Source organism: Lampetra fluviatilis, chromosome 53, assembly GCF_964198595.1.
Source record: "Lampetra fluviatilis chromosome 53, kcLamFluv1.1, whole genome shotgun sequence".
Taxonomy (NCBI): domain Eukaryota; kingdom Metazoa; phylum Chordata; class Hyperoartia; order Petromyzontiformes; family Petromyzontidae; genus Lampetra; species Lampetra fluviatilis.
In genome coordinates, this window is record NC_136327.1 from 1,021,082 (window position 1) to 1,037,500 (window position 16,419).

Sequence of the window (16,419 nt, forward strand, 5' to 3'; positions counted from 1 at the left end):
CCGATGTAGCGACACGCCAGCCTCAATCATCGTCGTTGTCGGCCGCGGCGCGATGACATCAGTGCGTGTGCAGGCGCTAGGTCAGTGGTTCTCAAGCCTGGGCCACGTGGACCCCGGGGGGCACGTGAGGTGATCTATAAACGCGTGAAATGATGTCATGCGGAACATGAGAGTCATTGGGTGACTAATCATGTATGAATCTGCCAATATAAACTAACTACGATAACATTTACATCTCTATGGTAACCTTTAACGATGTAAAAGGCCTTTCTAAATGAGCGTAACTGGCGAGCGCGAACAAATTTCGTTACGCTTGCAGAGCGTCCGTTGATTTGTTTTATTCACTTGCAGTTACTTCGCTAGTTAGTACGATACCTCACAACATGGACAACTGGTTAAAATATCGACGTTCATTATTCACACATTTATTTCTCAGAACCATGTTGGGTCAGGCAAGGAGGTTACTCGGTTTGAAGCAGCAATGGAGACTCGTGCATGAGAGATGGTGGCGTCTTGGCGGAGGCCTTCATCCAGCGGTGGAGTGACCATGGCCGATGATGTAAATAGTAATAAGTGTGCGCCAACCTCCGTGCTGTGGATTCCCCATCGCATGTCCGGATTTTGGATCCGTCACGTGGAGAGGGACAGACTCGGGCTCATGTCGTATTCTATGCTCTCCATTCCAGTTCTGTGTGGGACAACTGCAGCGATCGGGCCTCACCGTGGGGTGGCCGGCCCCCCTGCGTGGCCGCCTCATCTGCTGTGGCCCGAGTCCGATTTGGTCAGACCACTGTGCGGTCGGCCATCTGTGCGGTTCGAATCCAGCTGGGCCGGACCTTTGCATGGCAGGGATGCAGTGTGGCCGGCCCTTCTGTGAGGCTGACCCTCGGTGTGGCTGTCCATGTTCCGCTGTGAAGAGCACAGCGGCACCAGCGCGATATTTGTTTGGTGGACTCGCCGCCGGCTGGCGAGTGGTGAAGGCGTGCGTACGGGCGATCGCGTGGGTGACGGCTGCGACCGCTCCTCACTCTGACCCTGCTAACTCTGTGCCCCGCGCCCCCCTCTCCATCTTCCGTTGTGTGACAGCACTGGCTGGAGCCTGACCGCAGCCTGGGAGACCATCGAGACCTCATGGAAAGTGAGTGTGCGGGGCTGTGTGTGTTGTGTGGCTGCGTGTGTGTGACTGTGGGGAGCGGTGGTGTATCGGTTAGCGCTACGTTGCGCTATGAACTCGGCCATCCGGGTTCGATTCCCGCTCACGGCCAACACCAGTGACGATTATCTGAACCGATCCTGGGCCTCCCCGAGGTCGACTCCGCCTCAAATGAGTACCTGGTGCAGTGTGTAGTACACATCGCCACTGGGGAGACAATGGCAGCCGGGTGTGGTGTTGGCCACCTGCCCCCTCGTGTGCTGTTCTGGCCTTCATAGGTGCTCGCTAACAGCATTTGCCCCTAAAGTCTGTTTGGACTACACGGCGGAGCATGTGTGTATGCGTGTGTGAGTGAGTGTGTCTGTGAGTGTGTGTGAGTGTGTGAGTGTGTGTGAGTGTGAGTGAGTGTGTGTGTGTGCGGGTGTGTGAGTGTGTGTGAGTGTGTGTGTGTGAGTGTGTGTGTGGGTGTGTGAGTGTGTGTGAGTGTGTGTGTGTGCGTGTGTGTGCGGGTGTGTGAGTGTGTGTGAGTGTGTGTGCGGGTGTGTGAGTGTGTGTGAGTGTGTGTGTGCGTGCGTGTGTGTGCGGGTGTGTGAGTGTGTGTGAGTGTGTGTGAGTGTGTGTGCGGGTGTGTGAGTGTGTGTGTGTGAGTGAGTGAGTGTGTGTGAGTGTGTGTGCGAGCGTGAGCGTGACGGTGACCGCCTGCCTGCGTGTGACCTTGCGCAGCGGGACCGCCGTTCACGCTGTACTTTGGGGTGAAGTTCTACGCGCGGGACCCCTGCCAGCTCAAGGAGGAGATCACGAGGTGCGACGGCCATCACCCTCGCAGACGAGCGCCCGGCGCTCTCGTCCAGTGGCCCCCCGCGGCGGTGACGCCCCCCGCGGCGGTGACGCCCAGTGGCCCCCCACGGCAGTGACGCCCCCCGCTCCTCGCGGCGAGCAGGGCCCCGGCGTGGCAGCGCCCGGGGCGGTTTGCGTGCAGCTTTATCCTAAAAATATCGCCGACCCACACGCTCGCAGTGGAACCGTGAATTGGGCCAGAACGTCGACAATGTTGAATAATTACCTACAGGTCGCTCGGTTGGGATCGCACACTCCTGCTGAAATAAAGCCACGGCAGGACCCTCCTGAAAAAGAGTCTTGAGACTCGGTGAGGCTTTCCTGGGTAAATAAGCAACATATTTAACAATAAATAATAACCTGCATATGTCGAAGGCAGTGGCGGACCCGGGGGGGGGGGGGGGTGTGATAATCCCGCCCCCCCCCCTCATACCAAAATTGAGACCACCACCACCACCAGGCATTCCGGCCGGTGTGTTGTGTGTGTGCCGCCTTAGCACGGCGCTGTGGGTCGTCGCGAGAGTGTCGATGATGATGGGCCGTGTGCCGTGCTGAGCCGTGGTTGTTGCTGGGCGGGGGGGGTGGTGCGTGGTGTGCCGCAGGTACCAGCTGTTCCTGCAGGTGAAGCAGGACGTGCTGCAGGGGCGGCTGCCGGTGACGCACGAGGAGGCGGCGCTGCTGGCGTCGTTCGCCCTGCAGGGTACGGCGGTGGCCCCGTGCCTCGTGTCTGTGTCCCGTGGCTCGTGTCTGTGTCCCGTGGCTCGTGTCTGTGTCCCGGTGGCTCGTGTCTGTGTCCCGGTGCCTCGTGTCTGTGTCCCGGTGCCTCGTGTCTGTGACCCGTGGCTCGTGTCTGTGTCCCGGTGGCTCGTGTCTGTGTCCCGGTGCCTCGTGTCTGTGTCCCGGTGACTCGTGTCTGTGACCCGGTGGCCCACCCATCGCTTGAACGGACGTTGGCAACGATGAACCCGACTGCAGTGTTACTGAAATGTACGTTTTTGAGAACCAAGTCCGTTAGGACTGCTTTTAGTGTGTTTAGTTTGTTGTCCTTCCCCCGCACCTCCGATCAGCGCGGTTGGCTACGTACGGTGCGAAAGAAGTTCAACATACTCTACATGCTTTAAGTTCACTGCTGGATTGAACCATACTTCACCACGCTGGCTATTGCAGTCGTGGTCAAGGTGCCAGGGTAGTACAGAACGATTGGTTTTGCCACACCGCCCTCGACTGCACACAATGCCTATAGCGCCTGCTATTTGCGTGCAGGTTACCCATTCAAGAGACAATCCAGGCTCAAAGCTGCTTCGCATCAGAGGAATGATTGGATCAACAAATATGACTGGAATGTATATGGCGTTGCTTAAATGCCTCGGCAACTCGATGCGTCCTTTACGCCGCATCTCACCCGGACCATCGCCGCGCCCTTCGGCAGTCTTGGGCGAGGGGGAGCCGAGCGGCAGCTGTCCCCGTGCGACGCAGCGCGTCCGCAGCGCTGCAGGGCACGGATGGGTTTTTCTCCGCCAAGTCTTAGAGATGCGGTCGCATTTACACGCTTCGGGGCGTTGACGGGGCCTAGCAGGAGGGCTTTCTAAGCTCGTTGCAGTGGTTCGCGGTGCGAATCCGGCGGGTCGCCCTGGTTAACACCGCGGTGGTGCATATTAAGCGTTAAATACTTCTACTACGCGCCCACTGCTTCGCTCAGAGTGTGCGTTCAAGATCCCCGTGATGTCGTGCACAAGAGTAGACCAGCGTGTGGCAACGTTCCGGTCAAAACTTGCCAAACTTGAGTAATAACACCGCAGATGAATTTCTCAAATGGGATTAAACGCGGCAACATCACTCCCTGCCGCAAAACGACTGCGGTCTGTCTGTGAAACACAGCGGTGCCTTTGTGGTGACGGCCTCGTGCGACACAAGTTTAGCTGCCACTGGCGGTGCCTCTAGGCCTGGACACGCAGCGACAGCAACTCCCGCTGCCGTGAAACCACTTCACGCTGCGTCTGTGAAACACGCGCCAGAAGCACGATCGTGCCAATACCACCGATACCGAATCGCGGTTATTGCTGCCTAAGTTCCAATTCGTGCTGCTGCTGTCGCTGTCGTCGTCACGGTTGTGCAGCCGAGCTGGGCGATTTCGACGCGGCGAAGGCCGCGCCGGGCTACGTGTCGGCGTTCCGCTTCGTGCCAGGGCAGACGGCGGAGGTGGAGGAGCGGGCCGAGGCCCTGCACGGCACCCTCACGTGAGTGTCGCCGCACTCGCCGCTCCCTCTGTTGCTGCCGCCGAGCCGGCACGGTGATCATCGCAGCATCGCCATCATCATCGTCATCATCGTCGTCATCATCGTCGTCATCATCATCGTCGTCATCATCATCGTCATCATCGTCGTCATCATCATCACCATCATCATCATCATCGTCGTCATCATCGTCGTCATCATCATTGTCGTGACTTGAGATCGCTCCCCACTCGTGTATCCAACAAGTCCCGAAGCGCCAACACCAGAAGCCACTCTCCTCCCTCTGCTGGCTCTCTCCTCTTTATCGCTCTCCCTGCCCTCTTCCCTCTCATCGTTCTCACCTCCTCTGCCACCTCTCCCATGTTGCCTCTCCCCTATTCCCACTCCTCTGTCTCACCTCCCTCTCCTCCCTCACCTCACACTCTGCTCCTTCATCTGCTACGTTCTCTCTCCTCCCTCTCTTATCCCCCTTCTCTGCTCTCACCTCGTCCCTCTCTCCTCTCCACTCCTCCCCTCCTCCCTCTCATCGTTCTCTCCTCCTCTCCCCCCTCTCCCCTCCACAGCGGCCTCGTTCCTGCGGAGGCCGAGCTCCAGTTCCTGCGTCGCGCCCGGGCGCTCGACATGTACGGGGTGGACCTGCACCACGTCACGGTGAGCGCCAGCCTTGCCTCGCTCGCCTGGGGTCACCTGGGGTCAGCGACCTGCATCTCATCTCATTATGAAAGGAACACCCCCAGTGGCAGCTGTCCCTGCGCTGCACTGTGTGACTCAGCGCCTGGTGGCCTGTGAGTTGGCATTCGTCAGTTGCCAGGAAGGGGCAATGATTGCTCCTGCTGCTGCTGGGTGTTTGATCTCAAGTGAGTCATATGCGGTGTCCTTTTCGAATCTGGCTAATTTGGACCATGACGCCGGCACACAACGGCCGCTCTTGCGAACGACATCACGGGATCTCCAACATCCACTGCGGGGGAGGCAGGCGGGTAACACACACCGCCACTGTGTTAACCGGGGTGACACACACCGCCGCTGTGTTAACCGGGGTGACACACACCGCCGCGGTATTAACCGGGGTAACACACCGCCACTGTGTTAACCAGGGTGACACACACCGCCACTGTGTTAACCGGGGTGACACACACCGCCGCGGTATTAACCGGGGTAACACACCGCCACTGTGTTAACCAGGGTGACACACACCGCCGCTGTGTTAACCGGGGTGACACACACCGCCGCGGTGTTAACCAGGGTGACACACACCGCCACTGTGTTAACCGGGGTGACACACACCGCCACTGTGTTAACCGGGGTGACACACACCGGCGCGGTATTAACCGGAGTAACACACCGCCACTGTGTTAACCAGGGTGACACACACCGCCGCTGTGTTAACCGGGGTAACACACCGCCACTGTGTTAACCAGGGTGACACACACCGCCACTGTGTTAACCGGGGTGACACACACCGCCGCTGTGTTAACCGGGGTAACACACACCGCCACTGTGTTAACCAGGGTGACACACACCGCCGCTGTGTTAACCGGGGTAACACACCGCCACTGTGTTAACCAGGGTGACACACACCGCCACTGTGTTAACCGGGGTGACACACACCGCCGCTGTGTTAACCGGGGTAACACACACCGCCACTGTGTTAACCGGGGTGACACACACCGCCACTGTGTTAACCGGGGTGACACACACCGCCGCGGTGTTAACCGGGGCGGCCTGCCGGATTCGAGCCGCGAACCTCTGCAACGAGCGGCCACCGCGGCTAGCGCCGGGGCGGCGTCGTCAGCTGTTCCCTGCCGCCTGTGCCCCCCCCCCCCCCCCCCCAGGGTGAGCACCAGAGGGAGTACATGCTGGGGCTGTCCCCGACGGGCATATCGGTGTACCTGGGCAAGGCACAGGTGGCACACTACTTCTGGTGAGTCAGCACCACCAAACACTCACCCCTCACCACTCACCCCCCACCACGCACCCCCCCACCACTCACCCCCCTGCCTCCGGCTTTATCTGCTGGGACGTGGTCGCACCGCCGCCCCCCCCCCCCCCCCCCCACAACCAAATGGCACGAGGGTGGATTCTGACCGGATCGTGACCCCCTTCTCACCCCTCCCCCCTGCCCCCTGCCGCAGGCCCCGGATCACGAGGGTCAACTTTAAAGGGACCCAGTTTGAGCTGCGTGTGAGGGGCAAGGATGTGAGTAACCTCCGACCTTTCACCTTTCACCTCTCCCTCCGCTGCACTCTGCGTGTGCTCACCAACAGCACTGGGGGAGCTGCAGCTCGGCGGTTAGCGCTCCGCGCTACGAACCCGGCGGCCCGAGTTCTGTTACCGCTCAAGGCCAACACCGGTGACGAATATGTGAACCGGACCTGGGCCTCCCCTAGGTCGGCTCAGCCTTGAGTACCTGATGTGATGTGTAAGCATCACCGCTATGAAGGCAAATGCGGCCGGGCGGAGGTGCCGGCCACCCATCCACCGCGTGCGCCGTGCCGGCCGTCGTAGGCGCTGCTCGCTCACGGCACTTGCCCCAGCGGTCCGCATAGGGCTACGTGGGGGACCTTTGCCTTTGTGCGCGCGCGACCACGGCCGTCGGCTTCCCAGAAGGAGGAGCGGCATTAGGGAAGCGCGACAGAAGCCACCGGGCTCCCCCGTGTGACCGCGTCGCGTGGTCCCCGTGCCGTCCGCAGGACAGCGAGACCTCCTACTTCTTCGAGTCGGCCACCAAGACGGCGTGCAAGCACCTGTGGAAGTGCTGCGTCGAGTTCCACACCTTCTTCAGGTGCCCCCTCCGCTCCCCCGGCTTCCCCCGCCGCACCCCCCGCTGGGGCCACGCGTACCCCTGGTGTCCATTTTTCTTACCCCGGGGCAAACCGAACCGCTGACCGCCGAGAGAGAGAATCTGAAGAACGCGAGCATTCGTGTGTTGCTGTTACGATCGCCCGCGGTTGGTGGGTGTCGTCGACCCCTTGTTAACCCCAAGCTGACACCGTCGCGACCCCATGGTGACCCGTGCTAACTCCACCACGACCCCGTGGTGACCCCGCGTTGACCCCTGTGCTAACTCCACCATGACCCCGTGGTGACCCCGCGTTGACCCCTGTGCTAACTCCACCATGACCCCGTGGTGACCCCGCGTTGACACCTGTGCTAACCCCACCATGACCCCGTGGTGACCCCGCGGTGACCCCCGTGTCCCGGTTTTGCTCAGGCTGCCGGAAGCGCGGGGCCCTGAGGAGAGGCTCGCCCGGCGCCTCGGCAAGATGGGCTCGCTGGGCTCCCGGCACCACTACAGGTGCAGCACCAACACCGCCACCACCACCACCACCTACACGTGTACATTTATTTCTTTAGAACTGCTTTATGTATTAAGCACGATTTGCTAGATACGGTGCGAAAGAAGTTCAACGTACACACACCTCCCCGTGCCTCCTGCCCCCTATTGTGGTCGCGTAAAGTGTGGGTAATGCCCCCTTCTTCCAAGACAGCTGGTCAGCGTGGAAGAGTAGACCAAATACCACACTTAGAGCCCCCGCCGGTATAGGAGGCTCTTTCGCCAGCAGTGGCACGAGCGAGCGACGCGACTGCAGGGCAGCACCTTTACCTGTTACCCGACACTCGAGGGCATTTGTACTGACCACGCCGTGACTTGCGCCTGCCGCCGTGTGTTTGCACGTCCGTGCCGATCCGTGCGTTCGTCGCTCGCGTTCCACTGGAATCGGTTTCCGGGTTTACCGACTTGATCAAACCGTCGTTTAACGCTCCTGGTTGAAATACTGCTCCCCCCCCTCTGTGCCCCCCCCCCCCCACCTCTCCCGGCGCGGCCCCAGCGGCAGGACGGTGCTGCAGGTGGACCGGGAGCTGGCCAGCCGCCTGCCCCGGCCCAACCAGGTGGTGAGGCGCACGCGCAGCAAAACTTACCCCAAGCGGCTCCCCGTGGCGCAGCAAGGTAATGAGCGCGCGTGTTGCACCACACCGTCACCACACCGTCACCGCACTGATCACCGTACCAACACCGTACCAACACTGTACCAACACCGTACCACACCATTGCCTCTCAACATAGCACCATCACTGCACGAGACTGCACCGTCACCGCACCGTCACCATCACCGCCCTACACTGCACCATCACCGCCCTACACTGCACCATCACCGCTCTACACTGCACCATCACCGCCCTACACTGCACCATCACCGCCCTACACTGCACCATCACCGCCCTACACTGCATCATCACAGCCCTACACTGCACCATCACCGCCCTACACTGCATCATCACAGCCCTACACTGCACCATCACCGCCCTACACTGCACCATCACCGCCCTACACTGCATCATCACCGCCCTACACTGCACCATCACCGCCCTACACTGCACCATCACCGCCCTACACTGCACCATCACCGCCCTACACTGCACCATCACCGCCCTACACTGCACCATCACCGCCCTACACTGCACCATCACCGCCCTACACTGCACCATCACCGCCCTACACTGCACCATCACCGCCCTACACTGCACCATCACCGCCCTACACTGCACCATCACCGCCCTACACTGCATCATCACCGCCCTACACTGCACCATCACCGCCCTACACTGCACCATCACCGCCCTACACTGCACCATCGCCGCCCTACACTGCACCATCGCCGCCCTACACTGCACCATCACCGCCCTACACTGCACCATCACCGCCCTACACTGCACCATCGCCGCCCTACACTGCACCATCGCCGCCCTACACTGCACCATCACCGCCCTACACTGCACCATCACCGCCCTACACTGCACCATCACCGCCCTACACTGCACCATCACCGCCCTACACTGCATCATCACAGCCCTACACTGCACCATCACCGCCCTACACTGCATCATCACAGCCCTACACTGCACCATCACCGCCCTACACTGCACCATCACCGCCCTACACTGCACCATCACCGCCCTACACTGCACCATCACCGCCCTACACTGCACCATCACCGCCCTACACTGCACCATCACCGCCCTACACTGCACCATCACCGCCCTACACTGCACCATCACCGCCCTACACTGCACCATCACCGCCCTACACTGCACCATCACCGCCCTACACTGCACCATCACCGCCCTACACTGCACCATCACCGCCCTACACTGCACCATCACCGCCCTACACTGCACCATCACCGCCCTACACTGCACCATCACCGCCCTACACTGCACCATCACCGCCCTACACTGCACCATCGCCGCATGCCAGTTGTGTCGGATGTCCAGAGCGGCTGCGGTCAGCGTGGATCCAACGCGCGTGTCCGCCGGTGTACGTGCCGGTGCGTCTGCGTGTCTGTCCGTTCCCGTCCGCCTGCCCATGTCGTCGCATCTCCGCCTCTGTGCACGTCGGTCTGTCTGCGTGGCGGCGTCTCTAGACGTCAAGAGCCCGCCTCAGCAGGCGTCGCAGCGCGTGGAGGACACGAGCCGGAACGGAACGACCAAGATCCAGGCGCCGGCGCCAATCCGGAGGTTTGCGCCGTCACGCAGCCGCTGCAGCACCTGGGGGAGAGGTGGCAGCGGGATAATGGGCGCTTCAAGTGTGGCGTCGTGTGATGGTGTGGTGTGGTGGCATGTCGTTATTGTGTTGGTGTGGCGTGGCGTGGTGGTGTGGTGATGACGGTGCTGTGGTGGTGGTGGTGGTGGCGTGAGCTGGCGTGGCATCATGTGCATCTCTCCCCGCAGCTCCCAGATGCCCAAAGTGGACGGCAGCCCCGACGTTCATAGGAACCGCCCCAGTGCACCCTGGGAAGATGGCAGCACCAAGAGGTGCCGCCCACCCCCATCCCCCGTCCCCTGCCGTGTCTCGAGACTCTTTTTCAGCAGGGTCCTACCAAGTTTTTGCAAGAAGGGGGCGACGTTGCTGCTCTGTGTGCGTGTGTGTGCGCGTGTGTGTGCGTGTGTGTGTGCGTGTGTGTGCGTGTGTGTGCGTAGCGGCCTGTTCACCGCCCAGGCCGAGCGGAACCAGTCGCCCAAGTTCCCGCACCAGAGGCGGCGGAACCCGTCGGGGAGCGACGGGGAGCCGGGCCGCAGGGGCCGCAGGAGGTGAGGGCCCCGCTCATGCCCCCCGCCTCGTCCGTTCGTGGGCAGATGGATGATGGGTGAACGATGAGTGAATGAATGAACGAGCCGGTGAGTGAAATCAATAAACGCATGAACGAGCGAGCGGATGAGCGACTGGACGGGCAGATGAGCAAACAGGCGACCGGGCGAGCGAGTGACCGGGCGAGTGGATGAGTGACCGGGCGAGCGAGTGACCGGGCGAGCGAGTGACCGGGCGAGCGAGTGACCGGGCGAGCGAGTGACCGGGCGAGCGAGTGACCGGGCGAGCGAGTGACCGGGCGAGCGAGTGACCGGGCGAGCGAGTGACCGGGCGAGCGAGTGACCGGGCGAGCGAGTGACTGGGGTGGTGCCGCCGTGTGTCTCGGGCGCAGGCGCACGGGCGCGCAGAGCAGCGGCGACGACTCGGAGCCGTCGCGCCACCGCAAGCGAAGGTCGCGCACTTTTATCGATTTGCTATTTTATTTCTCATTTGGCGCCGACCGACGTCGCCGTGATATCGTGTTACCATGCCGCGCTCACATTGTGGCTCCCCGCTGCGCGTGCGCATGCATGTGCATGCGTGTGTGTGTGTGCGTGTGTGCGTGTGTGTGTGTGCGCGTGTGTGTGTCCGCGCATACCTCGGTCCCCGCTGTGTTGGCCGGCCCGTCGCCAGGTCCCACTCGCGTGGGGGGGCGCCGTCCAACGGCAGCGGCAACGAGTCGGAGGCCTCGGGGAAAGATCGGAGACACCGCGGCCGGTAACGGGGTCCACCCCATCCTCATCTCCGTCATCATCACCACCATCGCCACCATCGCCGCCATCACCATGATGATGTCCATGTCCTGCGTGTCCATGTCTTACGTGCCTCCTCCGTCTCTCCTCTGTGTCTTTGTATCTCACGTGTGTCTCCGTGTCTGCGCGTGTCTGTGTCTCCATGTGTCTGTGTCTCCGTGTGTCTGTGTCTCCGTGTGTCTGTATCTCACGTGTGTCTCCGTGTCTGCGCGTGTCTGTGTCTCCGTGTCTGCGCGTGTCTCTCCGTGCAGGTCGCGGCAAGAGAACGAGCTGGTGGACTCGGCGCCGCAGTGGGAGGAGGTGCTGCGGCGCCAGCACGAGCGCAGCCAGAACGACCCCGCACACCGGCGCTCCCGCCACCGCTCACGATCGTACGCACACACACGCACACACGCACACACACGCACACACACGCACGCAAACACGCACACAGATACGCACACGTGCGCACAAACGCGCACAGACGCGCACGCACACAAAGACAATGATCCCCCGTATAGCTATAACAGACTGTGGGGGCAAGTCAGAGGTCGCAAACGGGTTTTGATTCCTTACCCATACCCGGCCGTACCCGGCCGTACCCGGCCGTACCCGTACCCTACCCGTACCCGGCCGGGTACGGGTAGGGTACGGGTATCGGGTACCTGATTGCGACCTCTGGGATGAAGCCATGTTGCAGGCGCGGGTGGGTTGATTCTAGGAATTTGAATTGTGAGAAGAGACAAGACGTTGGGAAATGAGTGACAAACGGTGACTCACGGCCTACCCGTACCCGGCCGCACCAGGGTAGCAAACGGGTACCCGTACCCGGCTGGGTACGGGTAGCCGGGTATCGGGTAGGGTACGGGTATCGGGTGCCCGGTTGCGACCTCTGGGGCAAGTGCTGTTAGGGAGTACCTGTGAAGAAGGCCGGCACGGCACATGGAGGGGTGGGTGGCGGCCAGCACCACGCTCGGCCGCCTTTGTCCCCCTAGTGGTGATGTTTTTACACATCAGACCAGGCGCTCATTTGAAGCTGATACGACCTAGGGGAGGCCCAGGACCGGTTCAGGTAATAATACTGGCACACACACACGCACACACACACACGCACACACACACACGCACGCACACACACACACATAGGCGCCCATCGCACGGAGCTTACGATGCTGTTCATGTGCGCGTCTCTCTCTCACTCTCTCGCTGTCCACGCGTGCATCTCTCTCTCTCTCGCAGGCGCAGCCCAGACAAGCAGGCCCGGGAAGAGCTGTGGAAGCACATCGAGTGAGCCACTCACCAACCACACCACTCACCAACCACACCGCTCACCAATCACACCGCTCACCAACCACACCGCTCACCAACCACACCGCTCACCAACCAAACCGCTCACCAACTCAGCCACTCACCAACCACACCACTTGCCAACCAAACCGCTCACCAACTCAGCCACTCACCAACCACACCGCTCACCAACCACACCACTTGCCAATCACACCGGGTTAGCCCTGAGCTGTTACGCTGGGTGAGTGTTGAGGCTGGCCCTGCTGTGTGATTGGCAGGAGGGAGCTGGTGGACCCCATCGGCTACACGGAGGATCAGCTGAAGGACATCCCCTACACCAAAGTGGAGTGTGTACCTACGATCGTCATCATCCTGATCATCACCACCATTGTCATCATCATGATCATCACCACGATCATCACCACGATCATCATGACCACCATCGTCGTCATCATTAACATCACCATCCTCATCATCATCAACATCACCATCCTCATCATCATCAATGGCACCAGCACCATCTTCATCATCATCAACTCCATCATGATTAGCACAACCATCATCATTATCATCATCACTATAATCACCACTGTCATCACAACATCATCACCTCTGGTGAGTGGGTCGGTGAGTTGAGATGAAACACTCACACTCGGCGCACCAATAAACAATCGTACACTGTGGGATCATTCAAATTGTTTGGCTGCGTCGGGTGGTGGAGGGTCTTGACGGCACAAATTTGGCCGGCTCATTACGTGCTTTGCCAAACCCACAAATCAATAAAGAATCACGAAATATCGAAATGTCGCCTCTTGGCCTCTTGGGACTGTTCGTGTCCACCTCGTGCGTCGGATCTGGTTTACGGCCATTGGTCCACCCACGTTTTAGTGCTGAGTCTACCTAGGGGCGGACCACGCTCGGCCTGGCCGGGTGTTATCGTCGAATCTGTCGTCCGTCTCCCGCTCGCCGTAACCCCCCCCCCCCTCCCCCCCGCAGGACGCGCGGAGACCCCGTGAAGATCCGCCACTCGCAGTCGCCGCACAACTCCCGCGTCAACCACCGGCGCTCACACGCCTCCGAGGGCGAGCGCTCCGTGCTGGCCGAACTCCACAAGTACGCGCGTCGCCCCCCCCCCCCCCCCCCGGCAGGCACCGCCGTCATTACCAGCGCCACCGCAGCCCCCACACCGCGTTCATCTCTCCCTCTGCCCGACGGCCGCGTGGCGTCGGTAGCGGTAGCGGCGGCGACGCTGCACGTGGCTGCCTGTAACCCCGTGCCGTGTTGGGGTGGCGAGGGTTGGCGGATCACCGCGCAAGCGTTGCGAAACTCCCTCCCTTGCCGTGGGTGGGCCTCGAGGAGTAGCCGTACCCCGGATGGCCAGGAGGCAGGACAGCAAAAGATGTGGATCTCCACCTGTTCCGTGTGTACGGGATGGAGCGTTGCCCCCTCTCACGGACGCACGCGTTTGTTTTATTTCCGAGTGCTCCACTTTACTCTCTCATGAAAGCACTTAGGATTTGGCCAATAACACCTTAATACGCAGGGGCCCGCAGAGCTTGGGCGATCGTTGGTAGCTCCGGCTCATCACGTGGCTGCCCTCCCGCTGTGGTTCCTCCTCGTGCCTCGGAGTCGTCCTCTCTCTCTCTGCACGAGAGCGAGCGAACGCTGCGCGGTGGCGGCTCTACGTGAGCGGATACCGTGGCAATGCGGCGGCGTGTCACCTCGCGCTTCCATCCCCTACAGCACCCCCCCCCCATCCATCCTCCGAATTCCCTTCATCTCTCCATCGCTCCCTACGTCCCTCCTCATCCCTCGCTCTCTCTACAAATCCCGCTCCCATGTTCGAGTCGATAAGGCCGCACTCCCCATGACCCCCCCACCTGTGCCCTCTCCCCCCACCCCCCAGCTCGCGATCCGACCTGGTGGAGCCCCTGCCCGTGATGGTGGCGCAGCGGCAGGCCCCGGCAGCTGCCCCTGCGGGACACAACCCCGGCGCCGGCGCCGCCGTCGCCGCTGCGGTGAGAGAGCCGAACACCGTGCGCCTCAAGTCCCCGTGGCCCTGCGGTTCACCTAGCCTGGCACGCACGCTGCGTTGACGTCGTTGTCGCTTGGGGGCGGATGCCGGTGGGCTGTCGCCGTGCTGCGTCACCGTTTGTGTGTCCGTATTCGCTCGCGTACGCATGTTTGCGAATGCCTATTGCGGGGAGTGGTGGCGCTGTGGTTGGCGCACCGCGCTACGAGCCCGGCGACCCGAGTGTGAGTCCCTCTCACGGCCAACATCGGTCACAGCCTGAAATGAGTACGAGCTGCAGCGTATAAACAGCGGCACTGGTGAGACAAAGCTGGCTGGGTGTGGTGCTAGCCGGTGTTGTATCGTAGGTGCTCTCTTGTCAGCACTTGCCCCAATAGCCTGTGTAGGCTACACGGGTGACCTTTGTCTTTGTGCGTGCGCCAGCAGAGGAAGGAGCGCGCCCAGCGACGCCGCTCGGGCAGCGACTGGAACGGCTCCATCACCGACTGCGCCTCCAACCCCCGTGCGTGCGAGTGACGCGCGCAGACAACACGAGTGGGGGGCGGGGCCCCCCAGCACCACCACGGCACCCAGCGCTCCCCGCTCGGCAGCACTGAACTCAGCCCGGCGGCGGAGAACGTTCAAGGCGGGCGAGGGGGGGCAAGGGGGGGAGAGATGTACTGCGAGGGCGGTGCAGCATGACGAGGGAATGACGGTGATGATGATGTCATGGGGACCGGACCCCCCCCCCCCCCCCCATGGCTCCAGCTCGGTGTTGGAATCCACAGGTTGACGAGGCCTCCGTGGGAAGGGCCGAGGCTCGCTGAGCCGGACGATGGCCCCCAATGAGGAGGCCGCGGGGCGACACGCGGCCCAGAGGACGGAGCTCACGGCGCCGCTCTGCGAGTCGACCGGGGAAATGTTTCCGCGCCCGGCACGCCACAGCCACTCGCGCGCGACGGGCTGGGGCTGCTGCTTTTGGCTCACGTCCCGCCTGCTGCAGTTGACCAGCGACCTGGAAAACTGTCGGGAAGTTTCAGCCTTCGCCTGCGAGTGACTTTCGCGGGGTCACAACTCGTCGCTGCCGCCGCCGCCACACTCCGTTATTCTGTTAGCGACGAAAACGCCCCCCACCCCCCCGCCCCCCCGTGCTGCACCCCCGACAGCGCCTCAGTGCCGCGACGCTCCGGTCCGTGCCGCTCTGTCCCCCCCCTCCTCCACCGGTCCGCTCGTTCGCGAGTACCCAGGCTTGTCTTACGGATATGCAAAATAAGCCGCTGCACACACAGCACGCACCTGATGGTTGTGAATCACCAGAAAGCTGCAAGCGCGGAGGGTCTCAAAGAACCGGAGTAGAGAAATGTGGCTCCTTCACCACTGTGTGTGTGTGGTTGTAAAAGACAAACCTCGCCCTGTGGATTGGAATCATCTCTACCTGCTGAATCGGCCTTTGACTGGTGACAGCTGCTCGTGTTCATGAGCAGCTCTCTTCATCAGCAGCTATGATCACTCCCCCCCCGCCCCCCCCCCCCCGTCATCTCTCGCGCGGCCGCGATCCACCAGCAACTGCACACCGCACACCGCACGAGCCGATTCCATCGCTCCGCCTCCGTGGTGGACGTCCCCTCGGGACGCGTTCCCTCCTTGGTCTGCCACTCCGTCATTAGTCTCGACCACCGGCCACCGTCGTCCCTTCTGGCGTTGCAACGCGTGCTGCCCAAGCCCCGTGCTCACTTCTCTTCAGAGTCAGTTTGATGATGATGATGATGCTGTATCTCACCTGCATACGCTCGCAAATCCACACGTCACGATCATTGTCTCGCGGCGGAATTCCAGGCGTGCCTCTCTCTCTCCACACTTCTCAGCGCACTTATCGGGTGTTTTACGTCGACGTCCGTATTGATGATCCATATTCCCACGGCAGGGGCAGTACGCACCGGCTGAACTCTCCTCTTGCCAGGACATCGCTTGCACCGACGCTGTCAGCGTGCCGCACTGCGCTGCCACCGCACGGCGCTCGCTCGCTCGCTCTCGCA

At 61.5% G+C, this 16,419-nt stretch overlaps 1 protein-coding gene across 3 annotated transcripts in view; it reads left to right on the forward strand.

Moving 5' to 3' along the window:
* Positions 1-16,419, forward strand: part of EPB41L4A (erythrocyte membrane protein band 4.1 like 4A) — a 40,843-nt gene that overhangs the window by 23,643 nt on the left and 781 nt on the right. For 2 of the 3 annotated variants that reach the window (XM_078879140.1, XM_078879139.1), the window contains 21 exons: positions 1,087-1,138; positions 1,877-1,955; positions 2,593-2,690; positions 4,107-4,227; positions 4,788-4,875; positions 6,060-6,148; positions 6,360-6,423; positions 6,918-7,009; positions 7,439-7,522; positions 8,058-8,176; positions 9,651-9,744; positions 9,958-10,041; positions 10,207-10,317; positions 10,707-10,766; positions 10,988-11,071; positions 11,358-11,477; positions 12,325-12,372; positions 12,651-12,719; positions 13,369-13,485; positions 14,279-14,390; positions 14,828-16,419. The exon at positions 14,828-16,419 is cut by the window's right edge and continues 781 nt beyond it. In XM_078879140.1, coding sequence (XP_078735266.1) covers positions 1,087-1,138; positions 1,877-1,955; positions 2,593-2,690; positions 4,107-4,227; positions 4,788-4,875; positions 6,060-6,148; positions 6,360-6,423; positions 6,918-7,009; positions 7,439-7,522; positions 8,058-8,176; positions 9,651-9,744; positions 9,958-10,041; positions 10,207-10,317; positions 10,707-10,766; positions 10,988-11,071; positions 11,358-11,477; positions 12,325-12,372; positions 12,651-12,719; positions 13,369-13,485; positions 14,279-14,390; positions 14,828-14,920 — 1,878 coding nt within the window. In that variant the 3' untranslated portion in view covers positions 14,921-16,419. The remainder of the gene's footprint in view (positions 1-1,086; positions 1,139-1,876; positions 1,956-2,592; positions 2,691-4,106; positions 4,228-4,787; positions 4,876-6,059; positions 6,149-6,359; positions 6,424-6,917; positions 7,010-7,438; positions 7,523-8,057; positions 8,177-9,650; positions 9,745-9,957; positions 10,042-10,206; positions 10,318-10,706; positions 10,767-10,987; positions 11,072-11,357; positions 11,478-12,324; positions 12,373-12,650; positions 12,720-13,368; positions 13,486-14,278; positions 14,391-14,827) is intronic. The other variant, XM_078879141.1, reaches the window with a different exon arrangement.